Here is a 25,412-nt window from a genome sequence, read left to right as displayed (position 1 = left end):
GATGAAGATATTAAACAGTACCAGTCCCAATACGGACCCCTGTGGGACACCACTCATCACCAATTTCCATCTGGACATTGAGCTGTTGACCACTACCCTCTGGATGCGACCATCTAACCAATTCCTCACCTAGTGGACAGTCCACCCATCCAATCCATACCTCTCCAGTTTAGAGAGAAGGATGTTGTGGGGGACTGTGTCAAAGGCCTTACAGAGGTCCAGATAGACGACATCTGTAACCCTTCCTGTGTCCACTGATGTAGTCACTCCATCATAGCAGGCCACTAGGTTAGTCGGGCAATAATAAAGTTGTTAATAAATAAAGACAACAGTAATGTTTGATTAGAGGAGGTTTCTGTTTTGACTTTTCTTCCTCAAACTTTTTTTTTTTTTAGGATACCAACAGAAATCTAAGATATGTTGACCATTTGCTAGGACAATACAGAGAATACAACAAGGAACAAACCGAAGCAATAGCAACTGTGAGCAACTTTCAGTTCATCTTAACTTCTTAAAACTTTTCTGCTAATAGCATTCATAGCTGAAAACTTGCTAGTAACGGACAGAATATATCAAGAGTTAAGTAGATGTAAACAGAAACTTCTCATATTTATTTGAGCAATCTAAATCAAACTATAGTAATATGTTATATAATGAAACTCTGCAGGTTTTGTAGCTTCATTACTTTTCTGGTTTATAAGCACCAAATAGATTGTTATGTTATGATACTTGATTATGCCAAGTACAAGGTGCATAGCTGAAATAGAGTAGTAGGGTACTTGTTTCTTTTGCATGAATAAGTGATAAGATAGAAGCTGAATTACAGCAGGGAATGAGATTGTGATCATACTGATGTAGGATTTTTTCCTGTCGTTCTACAACAGCTTCTGAATCTGTTGACCAGCTTTCTCTAAATTGCAGAAGGGGTGAAATTCTCATAAATATCAAGCTTCTACAAGTTTGAAAACAGGTGTCTGGACAGAGGAGGTAAAACAAATCAGTGCTAGTAGGGCAAGAGAGGTTTATATCTTGGTTACAAACAAACTGCAGCAGGTGCTGCCTTGAAACAGATACATAGGAGATGTAGGAATATTTTGCATGTGAGGGTAGAGAGAAAGAGAAAAAGCAAATATGTAGAAAAGAAGGCTTGTTTTCTTCAGACAGCTTGCTTTCTAAATCAGTATGCACAAGCTCTGCATGGAAGTCATTGGTGATACTGTATGCCTCGATAATTTTTTTCTTCTCTTTGAATGCTGTTTGTGTCTTTATAAGCTCTACTTAGGTATTGAATTTGTGGAATTTCTGGTGGGCATTGGAACCATCTAAGGTTGTCTGTCTTTAACAAATGCTGATACCAAATGTAGTTCAACATCGTTATTCTGGAAAGATTTTCTATTAGGAAACACCAAGGTGAGCGAGACACCACTCAAATTTAGTTTTGACTTAATGTCCATTCTTCTAAGTCGTGCTAGGTGGCTTTTGATTATGGCTCAAGTGGAGGAGAAATCTAGAGACTCTAACCATCTCCTGCTTGAGCTTTAAATAATAGAGTAAAATCAGTTGTCTTAGTAAAGATAACATGTTTCACTGAGTTCCTGTTCCCTTTCTGAAGCAGAAGTTTCCACTTGCATAGGAAAGATATTGTATGTATTTGGTATGTGGGAAGAAGCAGCTGGAATCAGGAAGTAGTGAATCTGTTTTCCTTCTACAATAAATATTTAAGAAAAACTTGAATGAATTTCTCATTTGGATGGTGATGTGTTGGGTTTTTTTTTTCCCAATGATAGTTGGTCAAGCGGTTCTACCATATTAGACAAGATTGTTTAGCTAAGAATATTTTGCTCCAAATGGGATATGTGTTTAGGTTCTGTCAGTTATGCTGAATATTGTAATGTCCAACTCCCGAGTTCTTTGTGATCTTTTCCTTAAAAAAGACTTTCTTCAGACCATTGTATAACATATTTGCATTTATGAATTGGTGACTGTTGTGCTGCTAAGGAGCTCTTTTCCATTCTAATTTATAAATTAGTCTCACTACCCCACTTTGAGGTGCCCAGTGTCTGACTGAATCAATCAATGCAAAACTTGCTACGTAACTTACAGGGTCAGGAAGGTTTGCTGCTCAGAACTTTATTTCATTGTTGCTATTGTTGATTCTCTAGTGGGTGGCAACATTGTACTCTCTGTATGTGCTCTGTTCCAGAGCAATGTTATTCTCCTGCTGAATTCACTGTTGTTCTGTGATTTCGTTATGTCCCTGGAGGACAAGAATAGTAGACAAAAGGTTCCGTTCCGCTCTTTGGGATGGGGAGGAGAGAATGTTTTGGGGTGGGTTTTTTTGCTCATGTGAGGCTTTGAAGAAGTTTAAAAGTAATTAGCCTTTGAGAGATATCTGTTCGGGTTTTTTTTTTTAATTTTATTTTTTCTGATGGCACTGATGTTTGTTTCTTCAAATAAATTTCAAAAAAAACCAAACAAAAACAAAACAAAAAGAAATGGGAAAGGACCAAAACGTTAGGCACTGTTTTGATGGGATTTAAACAGCTTGTAGATGAGATGTTGAGGAATGGAATTCAGATTGGTGAACATTAAGGATATTCTATTCAAATTTGTGTTTTTTAATATCTCTGTTCTACTGTCAGTAGCCTCTCTGCATTCTTTTAATAATTCAGTTGTTTTTTAAGAGAACACAAATACCTTAAAATATGATGATGTTGATAATGTAAATTATAACTCCAAATTTTTAAACAATTTTTTGGCCATTGTTCTGTTCTAAAGAAACAGACTGAAGAGTAAGGTTGTTAATTCTGGACAATGTCATGGTTCTTTGTTTAAAAAAAAATAAAAATAGTTAAAAAATCCAGCTGTCTGGTTTCATGTAGAAAGGATGAAAGTGAGTGCTGTAAAGCTAAAGCATGCAAACTGAGCACCTGTAGCTTAATTCAGAGTTTTTATTGCCTTATTAAAGATGCAAGATAAGTCTTTGACACAGTCAAGTTAGATTTGAAAATTGAGTTATTGCTGTTCTTTCTTTGATCCTCTGGCATTTTCATGATTTTTAAGTTTTAGCTTTTTGAATACAAAGTGATCTTTTGTTACATACATGCATTGTTATATCTTTTTCCCTCAAGTAGCCTCTGTCTTTTTGAGAAAGCATTAGAAAATCCATAAGGTTTTTGGCTTGAGAGTTTCTTAGTGATAATGAAGTTGCTTTAATAATACCATATAATGAAAACATAATACTTTAAAAAGAACCTAAACAAGCATTGAAAGATTCAGAAAAGATATAAAGTAGTGTTTTATGCTTTGGGAAAAAAGTGCCGCCCAGAGAGAGATCCAACACAGTGTGTATAATTCTGCAAGAATAAAGCAGCAATTTAACCATTGTGTACAAGCCTCTGTTAGGGAGAGGAAAGGTGAACCTTTAGAAATTGATGTTTTGTGGATTGTCACATAAAGGTGTGACAAAAGCAAGTGGCTAAGAACCAAAGTTAGCAAATGCAATCTTGGAAAATAAGGCACAAGTCTGAAAAATGAGGGACTTACTTAGTTCTGAACTCTTAAGTTGAGAATGGCTGCCTTTTTCTGGAAGTGTAACTACTGAAAGCAGGGCTTGATGTAAAGCCGCTTAGTGAAACTTGATAGCCACATGTCAAATTGATTCCAGGGAGGGCTGGTAGAAAAACTCCAATAAAAAAATATTTCTTTGAAGTTGTTTTCTGGGTTTTGCAGGGCTATTATTGAGCATTGCTGGTAAATAGGTCTTATTTTGGTTGTAGGAGACATACTTTTCTTTTGAGTTTTCCTGGTGTGTTAAACCACTGTTTTAAGAGACTTGATATTTGAAGATGACAATGTTGGAAACATGTTTTGCTATAGTTATGGGAATATGACATACAAGATATTGAAGAAAAGCTGTTATTAATTCCTAGCTATACTTGGCTTAAAAATAGTTTTGGTTCTCTTAATGACTTTTTTGAAAAATAGTATTTTTACATGCATGTTTTCTTAATCAGTCTGTGTTCATATTTCAGTAAATTGTAATTTCTCTGCAGTTAAAAGAAACACTGGAACAGTCTATAGGTCAATTAAGGAGCCAACGATTAACCCGAAACTCTGGAATGAGAAGTGCTTCTCTCTCAAGCTTATACCCCAGTGATCTGGATGGAGAAGGAGTGTCAGGTAAAATACTTAAGGTGCTTGAGTATACTTAAATTATGTCATATAGCTGTTGTATGGAAAGAGGAAATTAAGAAGAAAAATGTGTAAAGATAGTGGCGTGAAAAGTCATCATTCAAAGAAATTCAGTTTAGAAATTTGGGAGACCTGCATTAAGTTATGCAGTTGTTCATTTGGTAAATTCTTGTAGCTTTCTGTTACATAGTCTTTTCTGCTGATATCCTGAGAGATCTAAATGAAACTGATTCTTTCAGTAGCGAAAATTCCTTGTCCACTGCATGAGTTGTAGGTACATACAAGTTAAAGCTAAATCCAAAAGATATTGCAGCTTCTGAAGCTTGCTTCACAGCAAAAAGGAAAGTTAAATTTTAAATGCATAAGATTATGGATGTGTGGATGAAACTATGTAAGGCTCAGTGGAAAAGAAAAAACTGAACCAATGTATAACCTACGGAACAGTAGTTTTTTCTTGTATATCTTTCTGAAAATTCATTACATTTTAGGAAGAGGCTTATTTGGGAGGAGTATTCCTCCCAGGAGTAGCATTTAATGTATTTTAGCAGAAAGCTCTAAAACTTTCATTTTTTCTAATGTAAAAGCTGTGAAGTACTATAGTTTGAAGCTATAATATATCCAGGTGGAGGAAAAGCTGTTGCTTGAGCAAATAAAATTTGAGGATAAAACTACTTATTCCTTGGAGGAACAAAGGAAACCTTTTTCTTAGCCATCACATACATGTATTCCAGAAATATTTAAACTGAAGAAGAATCCTGGGAAGAGCTAAACAAAAGTGTGCCTGTGCATTTTATGTAACTTTGGTAGTTGTTTTGTCTGTAATGTGGCCTATAAGGATATTGGCAAGATGAAACACACATTTTTCATGAAGCAAAATAAAAAATTTCCCGTACGAAGTTTTGTCTTCCTACTTATTTTTTTTATCTCTTATCTCATAAAGGGAACCGCCACTTCCTGCCTACTTCTACTCTCAGGGATTATGGAGACTCACAGGGCAATAAACATCGAAGGTCTAGATCTGCAAGTGTTCGATTTGTCAATGAGGCAGATAATTTGGACCAGGTACAGAGCACTAATGGGAGTTGCTTCCCCAAACAGGCAATATGTGGTCACCAGGCTCTTTGCTTCTACATCAGATGAGGTTATTCTGATGATGCAGCTAAGAATGTTATGAAGTGTGCTTTCAATGTTATGTGACATTCTTCATTAAGCAGTTACCTCTTGTATCTGTCAGTGTCATAAAGTTTCATGCAAATCTATCATTATAGATAAAAAGATGCAGATGGTAGCAATATCAAAAGGAATGTATGAAAATAATCTCTACTTTTTAGGCCACATATGAGAATGTTAATCACATATTCAGAGGTTGTTTTTCTTTCACCTACATTCTGAAGTCCATTGTGGCTATAAAGGGGATTGTTCTGCTTTAGTTAATGGCACAGGATCTTGGTGCTTTTGCTGTTTACTTCAGTGTAGCCTGGATTGATTTTTGAGCCAGCTAGTTCTCCATCTTAATTCTAGGTCTGACCTATGAGTAGGATAATTTGACCCTGTACTTCAGGCAGATGATGCGAGGAGGAGAGGATGTGTATGGCACTGGTAATTTTCATACCCCTCAACTTATGTCTACTTGCAGACTCTTCAGAAAAAAAAATTAATTACTTTAATGGATAAGATTATAGGCTTTCTATATCCTACAGATAGAGAGGAGATTTCGGTACCTGTTTTTGCTCTTTCGGACAGAGTGGCTCGACGTGCTTGAGTGAATCCCTCTGCGTGGACTAGTTTGTCCAGGAGAAATGTATTATGACTAACACTAAAGAAGCTGATTGTGAGGTGTTCATGTTGACTTTATTAAATCAGTCTCAACTTCCAAATAATTAGCTTTAAACCTAACCACAATACGTTCTCTCAGTTGACTTTTTGGGAAGTCCGAGTGCTACAGAAATTCCTAGACTTCTATTTAACCCTGTTTCATTGTCCTTTCAGTCTACTTCTCCCCCCCATTCTTTCCTCCCCCAAGGTTAGTGTGGAACATAATCCTTGGAAGGAAATAATGTTATATGGAAATCTTTCCTCCTAAGCTTCTAAAAAGCTTTGAAATATTTTAGACTACTTCTAAATAGTCTATAAATATCTTAGAAATTTTATTCAAGGGATTTCCTGCAATACATACAAAATTCCTAGTTTATATTAAGTAACTACGTAAGCAAATAGCTTTTTTTCCTGTTTTGATGATAACTGCTGGTTTATTCCTTATTCTTGCTTTTCAGTGAGTGAACGTGGCTTTATTCAATCATTAACTATTTTGTAAGAAGAGTATAGTGCTTTGAGGAATGATGAGCTAGAAGTAGTCATTGATCATGACCATGGGTAGAAACTGGGACAGAGCTAAAGCAGTATTGCTTAACTAAAGCTGTGGCTTTTTCTTCTTTCTGTAACCACATTCCCTTTATTCCCATTCTTACTGCTTCTAGCTAAGGTAATTTTACAGCTGAATGGGCTTTTAGCGCGTTTGAGTCTCTCTCCTTCTTAGGCTGATACATTCTGAAAATATGCTGTGGTTTTGGGTCAGGTTGAAATTTCTGGTTAGTCACACAGGGGAGATGGTAGTGCCTGTGTCTGAATGTTGAGGGCAGTCAGCTGGGCTGTGGAAGATCCAGGTTTAAGTCTTGGTCATAGAACAAGGGAGTATTATAAATCAGGGTTTTTCATAATGATGGTCCTGGCCACTGAGCTGTTGACAGCAGTAGGATGGATTAACTGTCCCTTCTTATCTCATGAAGGATGGATGATCTATTACTCTTGCCTCCTTAAAAACTTTGACTATAAATTGCGGGCCTGCTGAATGGGGGACATGGGAGGTTTTATGGAGGAAAATAGATGTGGGCTTTCCCCCCAACCCAAGCACTGAAAAAAGCATTCTAGTAGAGTATGTAAAGTCTTGGGCACGGTAAAATACCTTTCCTCAGTGCTTTGGCAGTTCCTGAATGCATCATAGCATTCTGCTTGGTCACTTCCAATTTCACGTGACATCTTTTTATAGTAAGATATGTAGCTGGGCAGAACTTTGTTTCACTTATACTAGCATTTATTAGCAGGAAATGTCTCTCCTGACTTCACCTGTTCAGATTTTTCAACTTGCTTTGTATTAGGTTAAAAAGATGGTGCAGTGTCAGGTAACCGAAATGACCAAGCTCTGAACCATAGAAAAAAACCATAGTTGGGAAACTTTGGTTTAGCAAATAATGTACTGAAAACTAAAATTCAATGAGCAAGTGTTGTGAAGGTTGATTGAATTAGAAGCATGCAAGCCTCATGCAGGCTCATCTGCAATTCATGGAATTTTGTAGGTTATTTTTATCTGCTTTATTTTAAAAAGTCTATGTATATATGTATTTTTGGAATATCACAGGAAAAAAGGTTCCTAAGTTGTGGCTTAATTTGTGTACTTTAATTTACAGCTGCATTCTTTCCACCAGTCTCTTCGAGATCTCAGTAGTGAACAAGTTCGCCTAGGAGATGACATCAGTCGTGAGCTTTCAAGAAGAAATCGGTATAAACAGAATATAACTCCATGTGAAGAATAGTGTGGAAAATAATTGTTATGCTTTTAAATAATTCTTAAACTCCTTTGGTTTTTTTATATTTAAAAAAAAAAAAAATTTGGGGAGAGTGAGAAATTGCACAACTTGTAGATGAAAGCAGTATTATGAACTGCTTGTTCCATGTCATCTTGTGCAATATTTATAAATGTAAACACCCATCAATTCTGATTTGTATAGTATATGTGGCTTCCCCCCATTTTTTTATATATGGGCAGAATGACAAGGACTTGGGAATTTCTTTTATTACAACTTTGCTCCTTATTTGTTCTTGGTACTGGAGTCTCTTGAAGGCAAGCTCTCATGCAGGCCATAATGTTTTTTTTTAAAGTACATACTGTCTCAACATATGGTGCTTTGTCTAGCAGCAATAACAGGAATTAGTCTGCTAATTCCTAGTAGGAACTAGTACCATTGAAAAGGACTGTGTAGACGTGTTCATAATTTTGTACTTGTTGACCTGATACCTAGCCTTTCAAACTAGATGCTCCGTTATCTTCACTTGAGGAATGGAAATGCTTTTTATCATGAATTTTCCACTTGAGGTCTCTAATTATGCTAGGAATTTAGAGGCTGTAGAACAAATTGAAGTAGCATAAAAATCCAGGAGATTGTTGCTGCTTAATTATCACAGTTGATATTTAGTTTTTGCACTGTAGAGTATTGTCTAACCTATATTTTTCTATGAAGAACTGATGCTGAATTAAGAAAGACGCTAGAAGAATTGTCTGAAAAGCTCACGGAGTCCCAAAGACAAGAAACGGTGAGTGTGACTAACATGAAAAGATGATTTGTATTTAGTATTCTAAGGAGTATGTAGGCTTCTAGTTTACTGTGTGTGTTGGTATTCAGTACCACCATATCTGAACACGATCTTATCTACGCTACTATAGGTTGTTATAACGTTGCCCTTTCATAATGAAATCAGCAAGACAAGTTTTATATTTCAGGTACTTGTAAAACATTCACTTTTACTTTAAACAAGTGCGTACGTGGTGAATTTTTCTGTTTCAAAATTCATGATCTTGGAGAAAGCTCCTTTTTAACTTTGAACATTGGTTTGAATGCTGTCATACTTGTTGAAGATAACATGGGAAAGCTTGTATCTTTCAAAAGGTATGATGGTGAATAATATCGTTTCCTTTTCCTCCCTCCCTCCCTGTCCTTTTCAATCCTTATCATCTGTGCAGCATAACGGGAGGAGTCTCTTGGGCTGCACTCTTCTCTGAAGGCTTTGTGGCAAATGTAACAAAGAAGGCAGGACAGCCATGATAGTCTCTTCTTTTTTGCCTCCCGTATCTGCTGGAAGCAGACTAACTGCAGTCTATATCACTTAAATATGAAAGAGATCTGCTATTGAGATGGAAGTCAAACAGCGTATTGCTGCAGGAACAAGAGAAGTTGAGAATCTCCCCAGTAGTTAGGAGGTAAAAATCCTGTAGGTAGTTCTCGACTCATAAGACTTGAGTGTGTGCTTTGTGTAAGTATTAATGTGGTATCGGTAGCAATGCTGACTTTTCAGAGCAAGTGTTGTGTGTCCTTATTTTCCCATAGGTGATTCATCTTGCCCTAAAATTGCATGAGTTGGTACTAAATGCTCTGTCAAGAGCATTTGTTTGTCACTGATAACAATATTGTTGGCACCAGCAGACTTAATTGTACTTGTGTAAGTTCCTGGCTCTAGATGAAGTTGGACAGGGATTCAAGAGACTATAATCTATCAGTACCAGTTATATGCTTGATATGATAGAATCCATCAGTGGAGGAAGACTTGCCTTGTCAGCCTTCGTAAAAAAATATAACAAGCTGTCTTTGTTAGAATGTTAGCTCTGCTTTCTCCTAAAGCCTGGTAGGATAAGTTTATCTGATAAAGAATTCTTGATACTTGCAAAACTCTTGGTTTTTCTTGTTGCGGCCTACTTCTCAGTATACTTATTTTTTTTCTTCTCTTTCATGTCGCAGGAAATTAGCAAACTCAGTAAGTTTTAACCAAGATAGTTCTCGAGAAAATAGCTGCTGCAGCTGGCTACACTACAACTGTTCAATGCCTTTGAATGAGAGAAACAAACCTTCCTCCTCAGTCCTCTGGAATGCTGGCAACCACTGTCTTTTCATTAATGAAAAAAATAACTAGCTCTTTGTGACCTCCTATAGTAGGATTTCAAGATTTGAAATTGAATGTTACAACTTTTGACCTAAGAGAAGCAAAAAATGAGATGTGAAGTGTAACAAGGAAGCCTTCTGTAGTTTGGTGGTGGTAAGGGGAATACCAGAAGAATAAGTCTCTTAGTTGGTAAAGAACATTATCATCCAATAAAGCTATGAAAGTTGAAGTGTTTAATGACATTCTTTTGGTGAAGACATAAACGCTGCAGTAAGCTGCAGTGAAATGGTTTTCATGTGTAGGACCAGTAAGACTTCAGCTGGAATATTCTACTCATTGCTGCTTATTATCTTTAGCAAGAACATTGGCCAAATGGAGAGAAGACCAGAAAGAGGAGAGGAAAAAAAGAAAAGGGAAAAATAAAAAAGGCCACTCAAAGACTTCCTTGAAAGGAACAATTGCTAGGGTTCAACTTGCAGAAGAAATATGTAGTTAGGAAAGATCTAGCCATGTATGATGAATGGTCAAAAAGTGGATGTTTAGTGAATGATATTAGAATAGATAGGCATCAAATGATAATTCTGCACAATACTAGTCTAATCACTTGTGGCTTGGGAGCTTCTGGTCTGGAACTGATCTCTGTACTTTCTGTACTTATTAATCCCTCTGTGGATTTCTTTTCTGGAACTTGTCCAGTCTTTGTTATAACTTGCATATTTTTATCATCCTGTCCTATAGCAAGGAGTTCTCCAAATAGATTACATATTGTGAGAGGAGCTGCTACTTTTGTGGTGGTCTGTTTTTTTCAGTTGTTTTGTGTGTTTGGTATGTTTTTGTTGGTGTGTTTGGTTTGGTTTTTTGTTGTTGGCTTTTTTTTGTTGTTGTGGTAGGGTTGTTTCTTTTTTAGTCTAACTGCTTTTTCATCCCTAATTTTCCCTGGAGGAGGTTGTTCAGTTTCTTCAGAGGCTTTTCGGAGGATTCCCTTTCTCTTCAGGCTGAAGAATTCCGACATGCTTAATCACTCATTGTATCCAGGCATTTCCACACCACCGAAAAAGCCTAGTGGCAGCAACATTCTGCACTGCTTATTTACCTGTGCTCTCTGATACTAGGTGTGGATCCTTTGCCCTTGTTCAAAGCCTAATGGTCTACTGTTACACTGATGAGGCTGGCAGAATGGGTGAAATGAGGTAAATGCAAGAAAGGGGAATTTAGTATGGACGTTAAGAATAAAAATGACTCTAATGATGAGCATAGCAAAGCATGAGATTAAAGTGCGTGTAGAAACTGTGGTCTATTATTGTAGATTTTTGAAATCCTTTAGTACCTGTCTGTGTTTAGGAAGTATTCTAATGAGATTATTTAATTTGGAATTGATTTCTCATTGGTGAAAGTGAGTTGGGTAGGAGGAAATACTTTTTTTTCCTCACAAGTTCCTTATGCAAAGTTGTGCAGGCACTTTTGTCCTTAGTGCCTTTATCACTTTGCTTTGGAGTATTTGTTTATCACCTCCAACATTGCCATCCTTGTATTTGTATTCTACTGTATGATTCTTAGTGATAAATTGTCAACCTGAAATCTTGATAATTTGACAGGATGACTTCATGGTAGAAACATTCTTTTCAGTTCAGTGTCCTTAAGTCTTCATTTCTGTAGGGACGTATATCTAAATTCTTACACCTGTACTGTTCAGTATATTCAGTGCTGTTTGAAAATTGCTTGTATATAGATGTGTGGTGATAAAGGTCTAGTCACTACAGTTGTTCTGAGTCACTAGTTCAGAATTTTTTTTATTAGAGGTTATGATTCTTAGAGCCTTTTTGATGCTGAATCTGAATACTTTTTTAAGAGCCACACAACATAATCAATGCACATTAATTTTACCTCTGAAGGGAGCCTTTTCCACCCCAGTATAAAAACCAGAGGACATCTGAGGTGGTGACACAGGCATAGTTGGATGTCTGTTTCAAATCAAGCACTCTCCATGGCCTTGTACTTGAGAATCTATGTGCGGTTTTGGTATAAAGACTGCAGGTTCTACAACTCTCTCTCTGTCAAAATCTCTTATCTTACCTAGACATTTTGTGAGATTCCTTTTTTCTTGAAAAAACTTTGGATGTTTGCTGGAAGAATGTCCATACAGACTTATAAACAATTGAAAGAATGTTTACTTACTTTCTGGTTATATAAGATAGCCCTCTTGGATATTTTGTTGCAATCTCCTGGTATAGGAGCACATCCCAAATAGCACAAGAAGCTGATCTTTATGCATAAAAAGCAACTGTACCGAAGCACAGATTTGTTCGAATTAATGCTTAATTGAGATGGTGCCATTAGAAGGTTAGTGTAGGCTGTGTCTGTGGACAAAGACAGCAATGTCAAGTGAAGTGAGTTCCCACACGGACTTAATGTGGTTGTGATATCTCAGAGAGCTGGGATTACTGTCAGATAAGGAACTGTCCTTCAGAAGATCTGATATAGGGATTTTTGGCACTGCACAGGTGACTTGTAAAATGTGTATCACACTATCATTTGCCATGAGGGAAAAGTTTAACAATATTTAAAGTGACATCTGTGAAAAGTTTGCAATTTTTGTGACTTTAATACTTCTGTTTCAAGTCTGCATTGATGATAAAACAGGTCAGAACAAGAAAGGCAACAAAAGTCTGTTGAAATAGATTTCAGTCAGCAGGACTTGTGCACTAGAAATAACAGTGGAAAACTGAAAAACAGGAGAGAAATTCAAGAAGTAGGATGCTGCTTTTTGTAGATTAAACATCCAGCATCTTCCAAAAGATTATATTCAGCTGCATGACTTAAATGTCACCCTGGTTTTAAGCAGGACATTCTATTCTTTGTGTTTAATTGGTGGTGGGGGAACTTTTTGATAGCCTAATCCATTTTAATAGATTTTGCTGCTACCTGAAAGCCTTATGCAGAGACACAGCTCTTAGTGTCATGATTATCATTCAGGTAGTCTGTGTTGCTAAAACTGCATCCTTGAAATCACATTCTAATATGTTGTGAATACAATAATTTAGTGCTAGCATTTCATGTCGTTATGTAGAACCTCCATATTCTTTGTACTGTTCTTCAGTGAATCACTTGTCGACACTAAGGCTTTTGATAAGATTCAGAAGACAAGATACGTAGTCTTATGGTAGAAATGTTGTCCTGAGTCAGGGTCACTTGGAATAAAGGAAAAGAAGTGAGTTTTAGAGTTTCTTCTGCATGTACTGATTAATGAGTTAACACTTAACTGCTTAATTTTTCTTACCTGAAAGCCTTATGCAGAGACACAGCTCTTAGTGTCATGATTATCATTCAGGTAGTCTGTGTTGCTAAAACTGCATCCTTGAAATCACATTCTAATATGTTGTGAATACAATAATTTAGTGCTAGCATTTCATGTCGTTATGTAGAACCTCCATATTCTTTGTACTGTTCTTCAGTGAATCACTTGTCGACACTAAGGCTTTTGATAAGATTCAGAAGACAAGATACGTAGTCTTATGGTAGAAATGTTGTCCTGAGTCAGGGTCACTTGGAATAAAGGAAAAGAAGTGAGTTTTAGAGTTTCTTCTGCATGTACTGATTAATGAGTTAACACTTAACTGCTTCTAATTTTTCTTTTTTTTTTATCCCTATTGTTGTATGTCACAGGCTCTGTGACAAACCGAGGAAGGTCAGAGAGGCAACAAAAAGAGGGAACATAATTCTTGTGGGAGATAATGTCTACACTAGTGTAGACTGGGTAAATGTTATGTTGGGGGAACTATGTTTTTAGGTGGTGCATTAACTGCTTTGCGGAGGAAATAAGCAGAAACGTTCCAGAAGAAGAAGAAAAAAAGTTATTTGTTATGAACAAGAGTCCTGTGCATGGCTTTTAATCTGTGAAATATTCACCTGGTAACAGTGACCAAAACGAACTTACACTTGGCATCCCTTGGAGCAAAAAAGTTAAACCTCTTAGAATAATGTTTGGTTTCTGAAAGAGAGTTGCAGAAAAATAAAGAAACTTCTTAGATAAATGTTGGGGAGTGATGAGGGTAGAATATTTCCAGACAGTGTGGAAATGATCCGAGTACACTACAGTAGTGACTTCAAATAAATGCATTAAAAGACATGAAGGAGATCAAAAGATAGCCGATGTAACTACACAAGATAAAAAGGAGTCCTTCCAAAAGTTATAGCCAAATGATAGAAGTAGAAAGGTTAGATAAACTTCAGCAGTTAAATATAAAAATACAGTAAAGCAGGTTTAAAAAAAAGTGACAAAAAGGTTGCGGAGTTATAGGCACTGATAAACCCTGTTTAATGCCATAGTATTGCTAGGTAAAAAGTTGATCAAACTAGAAAGAGTGTTCAGGGGAGATAACATCTGTGGAGAGGATGGGAGAAAGAATGTATTAGGCTTTTTGCATCCATCTTGACCAGAGAAACTGTTGGCAAGTTCCAACATAGAAATACATCAGAACATTCGCCTCAGATTTGGAGGGACCTGTGTTGGGACTTCTGCTATTCCATAGCATAAATGACAAATACTTTGGAAAGTGTGGTGATAAGCGACCCAGTTTGTGACAATGTGATGACGCTAAATTTTCCAAAATGGAGAAGGTAAGTTTACTGCATTCCAGGAAGTCTTATTGCTAAACACTGCTAGGACATGAATGTGGCACAGCAGCTTTTCCAGAGAATGCAGAGGAAGCCACAAGTAATGGTGCTTGGTTCTTTTTCGCTGTTGCGAGGTGCAACATAATAAAGCCTAGTTTGCTATGGACTTGCGTGCTCTCTGCCTTCTTTTCCCAGTCTCCTCTCTTACCACTTGAATGCTTTTGGGTTTGTGTCGCCCTACGAAAACTGATGTGGTATCCTGGTTATCTAAATCCTTGTACAAGACATTTAATATTCTTCCCATATTATGCTTCCTCACCATGGTACACCTCCAAAGTCCCATGACACTTTCTGTGCATCATTCCGACTTCACTGCTAGCTTTATTTTCTTATACTTCCAACCTAATATTGTTTTAGAATGCTAAATAGGCTAATACTTAATTTCAGACTAAATGCATGTGCTTTGCTGACAGCCAAAACAAAGGAATAAAGACTGACTTCTCCCTGTTTCCCTAAAGGGCGTAATTATGAGGTCACCTCTGTCTAGGATTTTCTTTTCTTGAAATCCCTCACAAAGCCTAAATATATTTGACAGCTCTGTACTACTGAACGTTTGAATCTATTGGCCAATTTCATCTGAGTTTTGGGGAGACTAGGGAATGAGGAGCACAAATGAAAGACCATAATCTCCTAAGTATTGTTCTTTATAAAGTAGGCTACAAGTAGTGTTTATGAGGCTGCCTTTGTTTAATCCTCTTTTTCAGGATTAATACTAATTTAATGTTTCATAGTAAGCATTTTATCTACCAGAAAATACTTTTCCTTCTGAAGAAATGTTAACCAATGTGGTACCTATTCCTTTATCCTAAAACAACTTTCTTTAATTAATAGTCAACCATTCTGTATGCCAAGCTCTATGTTACCAAAAAAAAAATCAACAAAAATTTGATGGAAAAAGTGATTGCTTTAAGGAATCAATTTGCTCATAGTCTAAGGTTGGTTCTTTGTTTACTATGTCTTTTGTTATTTCATACATATTTGGAATAGTTTGTGAGGTTGAAAATTTTTTGTTTATGAAGTGACTGATTACATGCAGAAAAAACTTCAGTCTTTGGAGGAAATGAGAGTTGGGCAAATATTCAAACATGTTCTAAGCAAAACCTTTTAAAAAAAGGAAAAGTTTATGTCCTGGTTTCAACGCAGGGATGTTTTAGTTGTTGCTAGGTAATGCTTACACTAGCCAAGGACTTTTCAGCTTCCCATGCTCTACCGACTGAGAAGGCTGGAGGTGCACAAGAAGCTGGGAGGGGGCACAGCCAGGACAGCTGACCCAAACTGGCCAAAGGGACATTCCATACCATGTGACGTCATGCTCAGTACATAAACTGGGGGGAGTTGGCCATGGGGCAGCGACCACTGCTCGGGGACTGGCTGGGCATCGGTCGGCGGGTGGTGAGCAGTTGCATCGTGCATCACTTGCTTTGTATATTCTATTACTATTTTACTTTATATTATTTCAGTTATTAAACTGTTCTTATCTCAACCCACGAGTTTTTCTCACTTTTACTCTTCCAATTCTCTCCTCCATCCCACCGGGGGGGGGTGGGGAGAGTGAGTGAGGGGCTGTGTGGTGCTCAGTTGCCGGCTGAGGTTAAACCACAACAGTTGACAACAAAGTGTAGGAAGTATAGCAATATATTTATTTGGCTGAATTAGAAACTCTGCATTTACTTCAGACACAGAGAGAAAGAACACAGAAAGTGGAAACTAAATTAGATTAATAAGAACAGTCATAAAAAATAGCACAAATATGTGAGAGTGGAACGGGGGTAGATAATAGGATGCACCAACAAAGAGGCATCAAAAGCGATGATGATTCACTTGTAAATACATCACCATATCTCAGGGAGACCAAAGCAATTGGTCTGTTCCTTGCAGAAGAGGGGAAACTACTGACACAGCATGCCAAGAAAGTTGATCCCTGTTTTAACACCTTTTTAACATTGATATTTACCAACAAGTTAAGCTGCAAGTTAGTGATCAGCAATGGGAGTGTAAGACCTCAGCTTAAAATACTGTGTGGGGGGAAGGAAGGCACGTAGAATATTTTGAAATAACTTGGTGCAGATTAGCGAAGAAACTTAAATAACCATCTGAAGTGATCTTAAAACCACTAACGGCTGTTTTGGAGTATTCATGGGCAACAGTGGGGGTGAGTTAGAAAAAATGATCTTGGAATACTGAAAAAGGGCAAATCTTGAAAAAGGAGAAAATAGACTGATTATTTTTCTAGAACATTTGATTTGTAAACATCCAAGAGCAAACAAGCAAGAAACTGAAGTAGCAGATTTGTCAAGAAAAATTACATTCTTATATCATAGAAGGAATTTACAAGGATGAAGCAGTAGTTTACTATATCTTAATGCAATTTTTGGAGGTTTTTTAGACACAATTTCATATACTGTTCTAATAAGCTTTTCAGTAAAATATGGTAAAATTGAATATAGTCTAAAATAAACACACAACTGTTCAGATACCTGTGTAGCTAGTAAACTGTTTGCTGTTAAAATTAGAGGAGTTAGTGAAGTGAATTTTACATGTTGGTATTCTTGATCAAGTTCTCTCTGAAGTTTTTGTTAATAGTCTAGACAATGCAGTATAGAGACGCTTGTTACATTTGCAGATGGACTTCAGGTATGTTGGAACACAGAACTGAAATTCAGTATCCAGTCTTGGATGTGGCTTAGAGGATAGAACAAGGTTAATAGGTGTAAAATTCAGCAAGGAAGACTAAAATTGTCCTTTAGGAAAAAACAGGTCGTTTTAGAGGCAATGGAATGAATAGTCTAAGGAGGCTGTAAAAGTTTCTGTGAATATTTTTGAGCAAGTTAGATAGACTTGTAGAAAAATTATATAGATATAAAAGGTCATGTGTTTAGCCAGGCAGTAAGTTTGCTAGCCTTTGAAGTCCCTTCCAGCCTTCTCTTTCTGTGCTCTGTGCAGAGAATATGAGCTAACAATATACTATATATACCAGCTATGGTTTCTTGATAGAGGTTTTTTTTTCCAACAAGTTATAAGTAGCATCAAAATGTTTGGTTGTTTGTTTTGGTTGTTTTGTTTTTTTTTTTTTAAAGAGGATTATGTCTGTAACTCTGAAATTTCTGTGCACCTGACAAATATAATGAATGCGTCTTTTTCAGTACCTTGTTAGAAGTAAGATAACAGTTGTATTCTGGAGGGAGTTGAAAGTAGTCAGAGGCAAGGCAAATCACTTGATATCTTGTAGTTAGTAAAAAGTTACTTTCTTACTCATTCTGCACTAGTGATAACTTGCAATAAAATCTGAAGTTTGCAGGAATCTGAAGCTTGTCTCATGTCATGTCAGCTGCTGTGCCATGTGGTGAACTAGATCCGTGTCAGTGAGGAAGTTACTGACCTCTCCTTTTGAATGTCATCTTTGGGGGTGATGTTACTTTTGGATCTTTTGTCAAGTCTAAATTATACATTTTCTTTCTTAATAGCTTTAGTGTTCTCTTGCTTAACTTCACTTGAAAAAAAGATGTCTGAGAGAGCTGAGAAAGCTTCTGCCTTCAGAAACATGTAGCCAAGATTTTTTTAAAATGTAAAAACATGACTTTCACTTGTGTACTTTAGATATATCTGGAGAAAAGGATGACAGATACTTCCCAGTTTTCAGCAAAGATATAACAAGCTTAATGACAAAGTGTTATTTTCTGTTCCTGCTACACAGTATCGTTTCTGTTAGCTGCAGTATTTTGTGAATTAGAAGTAACACTAAGTAGTAGTTGTCAAAACAAATACAAATTTTGTGATGTGGTCCTTATTTTTTATGCATTAGTTTTTAGTACGTAATTATTCTGGATTATGACTGCAGAGCTTTCATAACTTACATGAAAGAGCGCAGTTTGACACAGTACGTTTTTTGAGCATCTCCTGATGGTTTTAAGAGAAAATACTAAATTCCAAATTGTAAGCTGGCTATTCATCCGGCTGCGCAAACAAGAAATGTTTTCAAACTTACGTATTCTGTTATAAAGACAAAGACTGTTTCATTCTTTAAACCTGATGTACTCACGAAGCCCAGAATATAAATGTAACCTTAATTATGTTTCTGTTGCTACACAACTGTGTGGCTCATGTTAAAATTTTCTACCCACGCATATCCCTAGTGCTAGTAGAAGCGTGCTTAATGGTGAAAGTACAGATGAGAACTTGTTCCCCTCCACATACATCAGAAACTAGTAGTTGAATGGTGTTTTAAGTCTTTCTCTTTTTATCTAAATACCATTTGGTAATAAATATATTGCTTTCTAGTGATTGTTTAAAATCATTAGTTTTAAGGTAGGGAGGAAATGATACATAAATATTTTCCTTACTAATCTTCAACTTTAACAATATAAATTTAATTTGCTGCCCACGAGAGGGTGCTGTCTGCTAGCAGCTTGAAATGCAAAAATAAAGTAGTTCTGGTATTGTAGTTTAAGGTTGAATTATTGTGTTTATAATCCAAATTGCTTTAACAAATAACTAGTGTTATTTGTATTAGTTCATACATGGATGTATAAAATATTGGGGAAAAGTCTTAAAGTGATGTAATTATTTTGTGCTTTTACAGTCATTCTTATGTATTTAGCTTGTTTACTACTTTTCACTCACAGATTTCAGAGTATGAAAGAGGCAAACATTGGTCTGTTTTACAGACTGGAGATGTGAAAGAAATGACTCTCCAGAGGTTAATCAGGCCTGTGGCAGAGAAGCTAAGATTTTTGTATTGCAGCTTCAGGTTAGGCTGCACCAAGCTTGATATTGGGAAATTTAGCACTTGAGTACCACTGCAGAGAAAAATATGCATATACCTAAAGGAGGATATTGCTAGAAAGATAGCAGGTCAGTTCCCTGCTTGAGTACTTCTGGAGTACTCACTGCTATAATTCTAGTTATTTTCTATGCCATTCTAAATCTTATTTAATAAATTAAAAGTTGTGTTCTCTCTTCTTTCTGCCTCATACTCTATTTACCTTTTTTGCCATTGTTATCTTAATACGTGGTAAAAGACACACTAATTTCCTGCAGGGTGGGTTTTTTTCCTTTCAAAGGTATCAGAACGGGTAGAGAGAAGACTTCAGGAGATAGAACAAGAAATGCGTGCTGAAAGACAGCTTGTAGAAAGGCGCCAGGACCAGCTGGGACATATGTCTCTTCAATTACAAGAGGTATGCAAATGAAAACTTCCTGTGTATTCGGGATTTAGTGAGGAACGTGCTGCATTTGTGAGCCTGTATCTGTCAAACTGGCAAAAGTGCTCGTATCTTTGGCACATTCTTTTAACTGTATCGGTCCAGCTCTGCTTGTTTTGGCAACCAGATGATGACATGTACAGTCTCTGTTCTTCATGATACTGTCTTGTCTATGTTTAGACCTTTTTGGTAATTGGCACAAACATTCTTTAACAGAACACACCCCCTATGCCCTCCCTCAAACCCCAAACAAACAAAAGCAAGTCATTAGCTGGGTTGTCTCAATTAAAACATTTTGATTTCTAAAATGTAAACTTTGCTTGCAGTGAGCAGTTTATTTTTAATTTATTTCTACAAGAAATCAAATGCACTGTAGTGGCCAGATAGCTTTTCATTGCTTTTCAAACAGTTTCATTCAACAGTATCTGTTGAAGTATAAAATATTGTTTAGGAGACAAAACCAAATGTTTCTATTATGAATTAAAATTGGAGACAGCTAGTAGCTTTTTTCCTGCTTGTTTTGGGAAATGTATGAAAAATACATCTCTCTGTTTCTGATTTTACTGCTATTTGGAAAATCTGCCTCTTAACATAGTGTAACTTTTTATTTCACTCCGCTTAAGATATGATTTGCAATGTTATCTCTAACTATGCAGTAGAATACTATAGTTGAGAAGAAATGTGCAATTCCTTGTTTTTCACTTTTAATATTAGCAACAGTATACATGCTTTTTGGAAGGCAGTTGTTTTATACTGTGCAGTGATATTGAGGAACCTTAATTTAGATTGATGCTTTGTGTTTCATGTAAGGCTAGAGACTCTTCAAAGAGGTCATATTTAAGATGATAAGATGCTCTTTTGATACAACTAAAAAGTAATGTTTATCAAAATGCTTGTGGTGCTTCTGCTAGTATTTCAGAAAGAGTTACTGTTTCATTTTTCACCCTATTGATGTCCTAGTTGGTGAAAAGAACTGGAGTGCTTTATTACAGTTTTCATTGCTCTTTAATATGCCTACATCCATTTGTAGATTCTTCGGTTGTGCCTTCAGTCTGGTAGAGGGATGCTTAATGAAATGAGTTGGTGTCATTTGATAGTGTTATCTGCAGATTGGAACAATCTTTTTTTTTTATCCTTTTAAAGGGATAATGACTTGTATCTGTAAAGATACATTGACACTGCCATGGTTTCCTTAGAAGGAAAATTTGAATTCAAGTGAATGAATTAAAATCTATTTCAAAGACTTTCATATGATTGGCTATGTGATTGTGAGCCCTCAAGCTGGATACCTTTTTTTCCTAGTAGCTCATATTTTGAATTTCATGCAAAATGAGTATGAAATACTAAGTACATCCCTGACATTCTGTTCCCCTAAGCTGTCCAGCTGTAAATGAAGACGTTTTAATCCTTTCTCCTGCAAATTCTATTTTGTTCTGTGCATATTTTAGTAAATTATTTTTCCTGAGGAGCCATTTTCTATTTAAAAGATTTTTTGACACCACTGTTCAAAACTTCGATATATAGTCCTCATTCTCAGTTTACAGGAAAGCTCAACACCTATTAGTCTGCTTGGTAAACTTTTACTATTAGGAATTTGCCCAAGCCAAGATTCAGAGCCAATCCTGACTGGATCAGGCTTATTCCACATGCCATACATTGATAGCTGCTGCTACTTGGAGGAGAATCATATTCTTGGTGATTATCTTCACACTCTCAAGCAGGGGCTCATATTTCCAAATTGTCTTTCTGGGTGGCTGATCTCAGTCATGACTCTGGATTTCTTGGACTGCACTCTTGTCGCTGTATTTGGGAATCCTAACAAAACATAGATTACCGCTGTTGCAATGAATTACGGATTTTTCAGGAGCTTCTAACCTTTAACATGCAAAATAGAACCTGGTGGTGTCAGATGACAAGTATAGAAGGGAGCTTCTTTCAATAGGTGTTAGGCAATCTTTCTTTGACAGATTGCAGAGAAATACGGAGACAGTATCACCCTTGAAACACAGACTTCTACACTCCCAGTGGCAACAAACAGTATGTCCTCTTCCTGCTACTTCTTCTCTCATAGCTGTCTTAACAGCTTGGAGAACATCTTTGTGACAGAGTTGCAACTTCCTACATGCCAGGTGTCTTTAGACTCCAATATTGCTAAGGTCCTTAGATCTCAGTATACCATTTGTATAAATGGTCCTCCATTTATACAAATACAACATGTTGGAGGAGAGGTGTTGTGGTTTAACCTCAGCTGGCAACTGAGCACCACCCAGCCCCTCGCTCACTCTCTGCACTGTGCCCCCCCCCCTGCCCCAGCCCCGCTGGGACGGGGGAGGGAATCAGAGGATTAAAAGTGAGAAAACTTGTGGGTTGAGATAAGAACGGTTTAACTGAAACAAAATAAAATAGTAATAAAACCAATAATAATAAAAGAATATACAAAACAAGTGATGCATGATGCAATTGTTCGCCACCTGCCGACCGATGCCCAGCCAGTCCCCGAGCAGCGGCCCCCCCGGCCAGCTTTCCCCCAGCTTACATACTGAGCATGACGTTACATGGTATGGAATAGCCCTTTGACAAGCTTAGGTTGGCTGTCCTGGCTGTGCCCCCTCCTGGCTTCTTGTGCACCTCCAGCCTTCACAGTCGGTAGAGCATGGGAAGCTGAAAAGTCCTCGACTAGTGTGAGCACTACTGAGCAACAGCTAAAACATTGGTGTGTTATCAACATTGTTCTCATCCTAAATCCAAAACACAGCACCGTACCAGCTACTAGGAAGAAAATTAACTCTATCCCAGCTGAAACCAGGACAAGAGGCAAGGGTAGACAAGCCTCCTGCAGATACTGATTAGGAGAGAAAGCTTTCCATCTGAGAGCTTGAAGTGTGTGCGGACAGTATGTACTGAGGAATATATCAAGAAGTAGGCTTTATAACATATAAATGTTCCTAGGGCATGGTGTGTATCTCTGTAGCTTAAGTTGCTGTATGTTAGAAAGAATGTACTTGAATTGCTTTGTGTACTTTTGCATACCCTAGTGAGAATAAAGTAAATAACTAAATATTTTGCTGCAATTGTTATTTGGATGAAGCATGTTTCTACATAACTTTTAAGAAGAGCTTTTTACTTTGTTGTTCTCTTTCTTGCTCTTTGTAATTTGAATTATGAGTCAGATGGACTTTTAGCTCTGTCAGTGGCCTCAGTCTTGTGGTGATCATTGCGTGGATGTAATGTTCTATTAAAGTCTTTTTCTGTCCTCTTTTATTTCTCCAAGATGCTTCCCAAGTAACATTACTGGAAGGAGGGTAGGGTTTGGACTGAGTTCTGAAATCTTGTCATTTAATATGACCTGAATGATTTACAAAGAAATGCTATTTAAAGTATTTGTGGTTTTTTAATGAGACAATTTTTTCATTAGTTTGCCTGTTATACATTTCAAACCAAACAAAATCAAATTTGACTTTTGGATTTGATCAGTAGTTGCTTTAATTAAGAACGCTTGTGAGGTTTAAATGTTAGTAGTTATTATTTTTAAAGAAAGTGCAGTGCCCATAACTGACCACTACTTGTCAGTATTTTACCATCTTAAGAGAATCATCTTCCTAAATCTCAATTATTAAATTATATATTTTCAGGGTCTAACTGAACATGACGACAGATTTGTTTTGGTCTTTCTCTTATCTGTCTTGTCTTTCTCTCTGTCTTTTTGTATGATGTGCAAACTTTTTATTTGTATTGGACTATTATTATAATCATAGACTGATAATTAACCAAGATGATATCTAGTTGTATACTGACCATAAAGTTTGACATACAAAATTTTGCATCTTTAACATCTAAATTTGCATTATTATTTTGAATCTGTAGCCTGTATGTGCTGCGTGCAGGTGGATAAAAATTACTTTCTCTACATTTTTATGTATCTTTTAACTTAGTGTGTATTGGTGTGTTTAAACACTATCTGTTTAAACAGCAATTACTGCAAATTAGAAAATTGCAATTAACAAATTTATGCAAATCATACATCTTCACTTTCTTCTATGTTCCTGATACAAATGTGTTTCTGATTAGAAAGGAGAACAAATATGCTCATCTTGCCAGTGCTACTGAAATGTGTATATGGGTTGCTTTAACAAAATACACTTGCTGTGTGAACTAAAACTATTTTGAGATTCTTCAGTGCTTTATTTTGAACATGAAGACACCGTCAGCTTGTACTGTTTGTTTGCATTTATGCATCCATTTTCTAAAACAAGATCAAGTATCATTCTTAAAAATGGGCTTTAAACAGCTTTTATATGCATTGGATGTCCTGGATGGCTTTATTAATTCCTGTGCTTGGCTTCCTGGATTTTGGTGAAATACGTCCGTGTGTTCATGCTTTGCATGCTTTAGGTGAACAGAATCATCTTTATAGAACATTTTGAACCCACTGACTGTGGTAAGGCAATGACTATAGTTATGTCTTAAGCTAATAACTTGGATAGGCCAGGAAGCATTTTTTTTCCTTTTTCTTCATGCAAGATACTTAGATTCTGTTTGCCTCCCACTGCACATACTGTGAAGTGCAAGAGGCTGGTGGACTTTCAACAGACAGTGGGGTAGACTGACGTCAAAAGCATTATTGAAAATTCTCTTTTTGCATGTCTTTTATCTCTGATCTTTTTAGACAAACATAAACTTGATCTGTGCTCTGAGCCATCTGGATGTTTTAATGCATTGTTGATACTTGCCCCTTGGCTCTGTGCTATGCCACCTGTGGCTAATCATTTCTGTTTTGATTGTAGTTTGAATCTGACTCTGTCTTGGAACATGAGCAAGTCTCATACATGTCTGTCACTGAAATATCTAGGCAGTCTGTCTTTTAAATGCCTGGCTGGTATGTCTAGGTGGCATACTCGGACCCATGATAGCTGCTGACGTAGCAAGTTAGGGAAAGAATTTTCATTCAGATTAGGATGTGGTACATTTTTGCCTTGTTTTAAAATATAGCATGAGGTTGGTCTGCTTGTGTATTTCTGCTAGAATGAATATAATTCACTGGTCAGTCTTACTTTGAAAGAGCAAATTTCAGTTTGTGGTCTGTGCATTACTTTCAAACAATTTGGTTTTATTTAAAAAAACAAAACCAAACAAACCCCAAACCCTAAGAAAAGTTCCTAGGCTTAAATTGCAGTAAAAGTTATGATTCGCTATTGGAAGATTTTCATAAGTTGGGAAGATTGAGAACTGTTGTTACAGAGGCCTCCACATAGTTTTCCCCATATGAGAAAAAATCTGTCTAGCAGGGAGTAAATTATTTTATCTATTTGAAGTTTTGGGGTTCAATATACTGTATATGGATGAGGTATGCTGAACTGAGGTATACCAGGTATATTAATATTCTAATGCTGTCTTGTGCTAGTGAACTCTCTAAAACAAGACCTGTAAGAATTGCTCTACTGGGTCAAATCAAAAGTTCATCTAGCCTGTCAGGGACAAGAGCCTGTTTCTGACCACCTGGGCAGGCAGTGTAACATCTAGCTGGTCCATCCCAAAACCATGCTGTGAAGACCTCTTTACATGGAAGTTCTCTCTTTTCTTGTGGCCTCCTCCATGACTGCCCCTTCCAAAGCCTCATCAACCTCCTTGTCAGCC

The 25,412-nt window shown here is 36.8% G+C and overlaps 1 protein-coding gene across 1 annotated transcript in view; it reads left to right on the top strand.

The window, feature by feature from the left end:
* CEP128 (centrosomal protein 128) overlaps positions 1 to 25,412 on the top strand; it is a 141,651-nt gene that overhangs the window by 2,122 nt on the left and 114,117 nt on the right. The window contains exons 2-7 of the mRNA XM_009280750.1: positions 396 to 482; positions 4,056 to 4,182; positions 5,135 to 5,256; positions 7,659 to 7,750; positions 8,490 to 8,562; positions 19,638 to 19,754. Coding sequence (XP_009279025.1) covers positions 396 to 482; positions 4,056 to 4,182; positions 5,135 to 5,256; positions 7,659 to 7,750; positions 8,490 to 8,562; positions 19,638 to 19,754 — 618 coding nt within the window. The remainder of the gene's footprint in view (positions 1 to 395; positions 483 to 4,055; positions 4,183 to 5,134; positions 5,257 to 7,658; positions 7,751 to 8,489; positions 8,563 to 19,637; positions 19,755 to 25,412) is intronic.

This window comes from Aptenodytes forsteri, unplaced genomic scaffold, assembly GCF_000699145.1.
Source record: "Aptenodytes forsteri isolate BGI_AS27 unplaced genomic scaffold, ASM69914v1 Scaffold193, whole genome shotgun sequence".
Classification (NCBI taxonomy): Eukaryota; Metazoa; Chordata; class Aves; order Sphenisciformes; family Spheniscidae; genus Aptenodytes; species Aptenodytes forsteri.
Note: the sequence above shows the minus strand (reverse complement) of the source record. Positions and strands in the feature narration are given on the sequence as shown.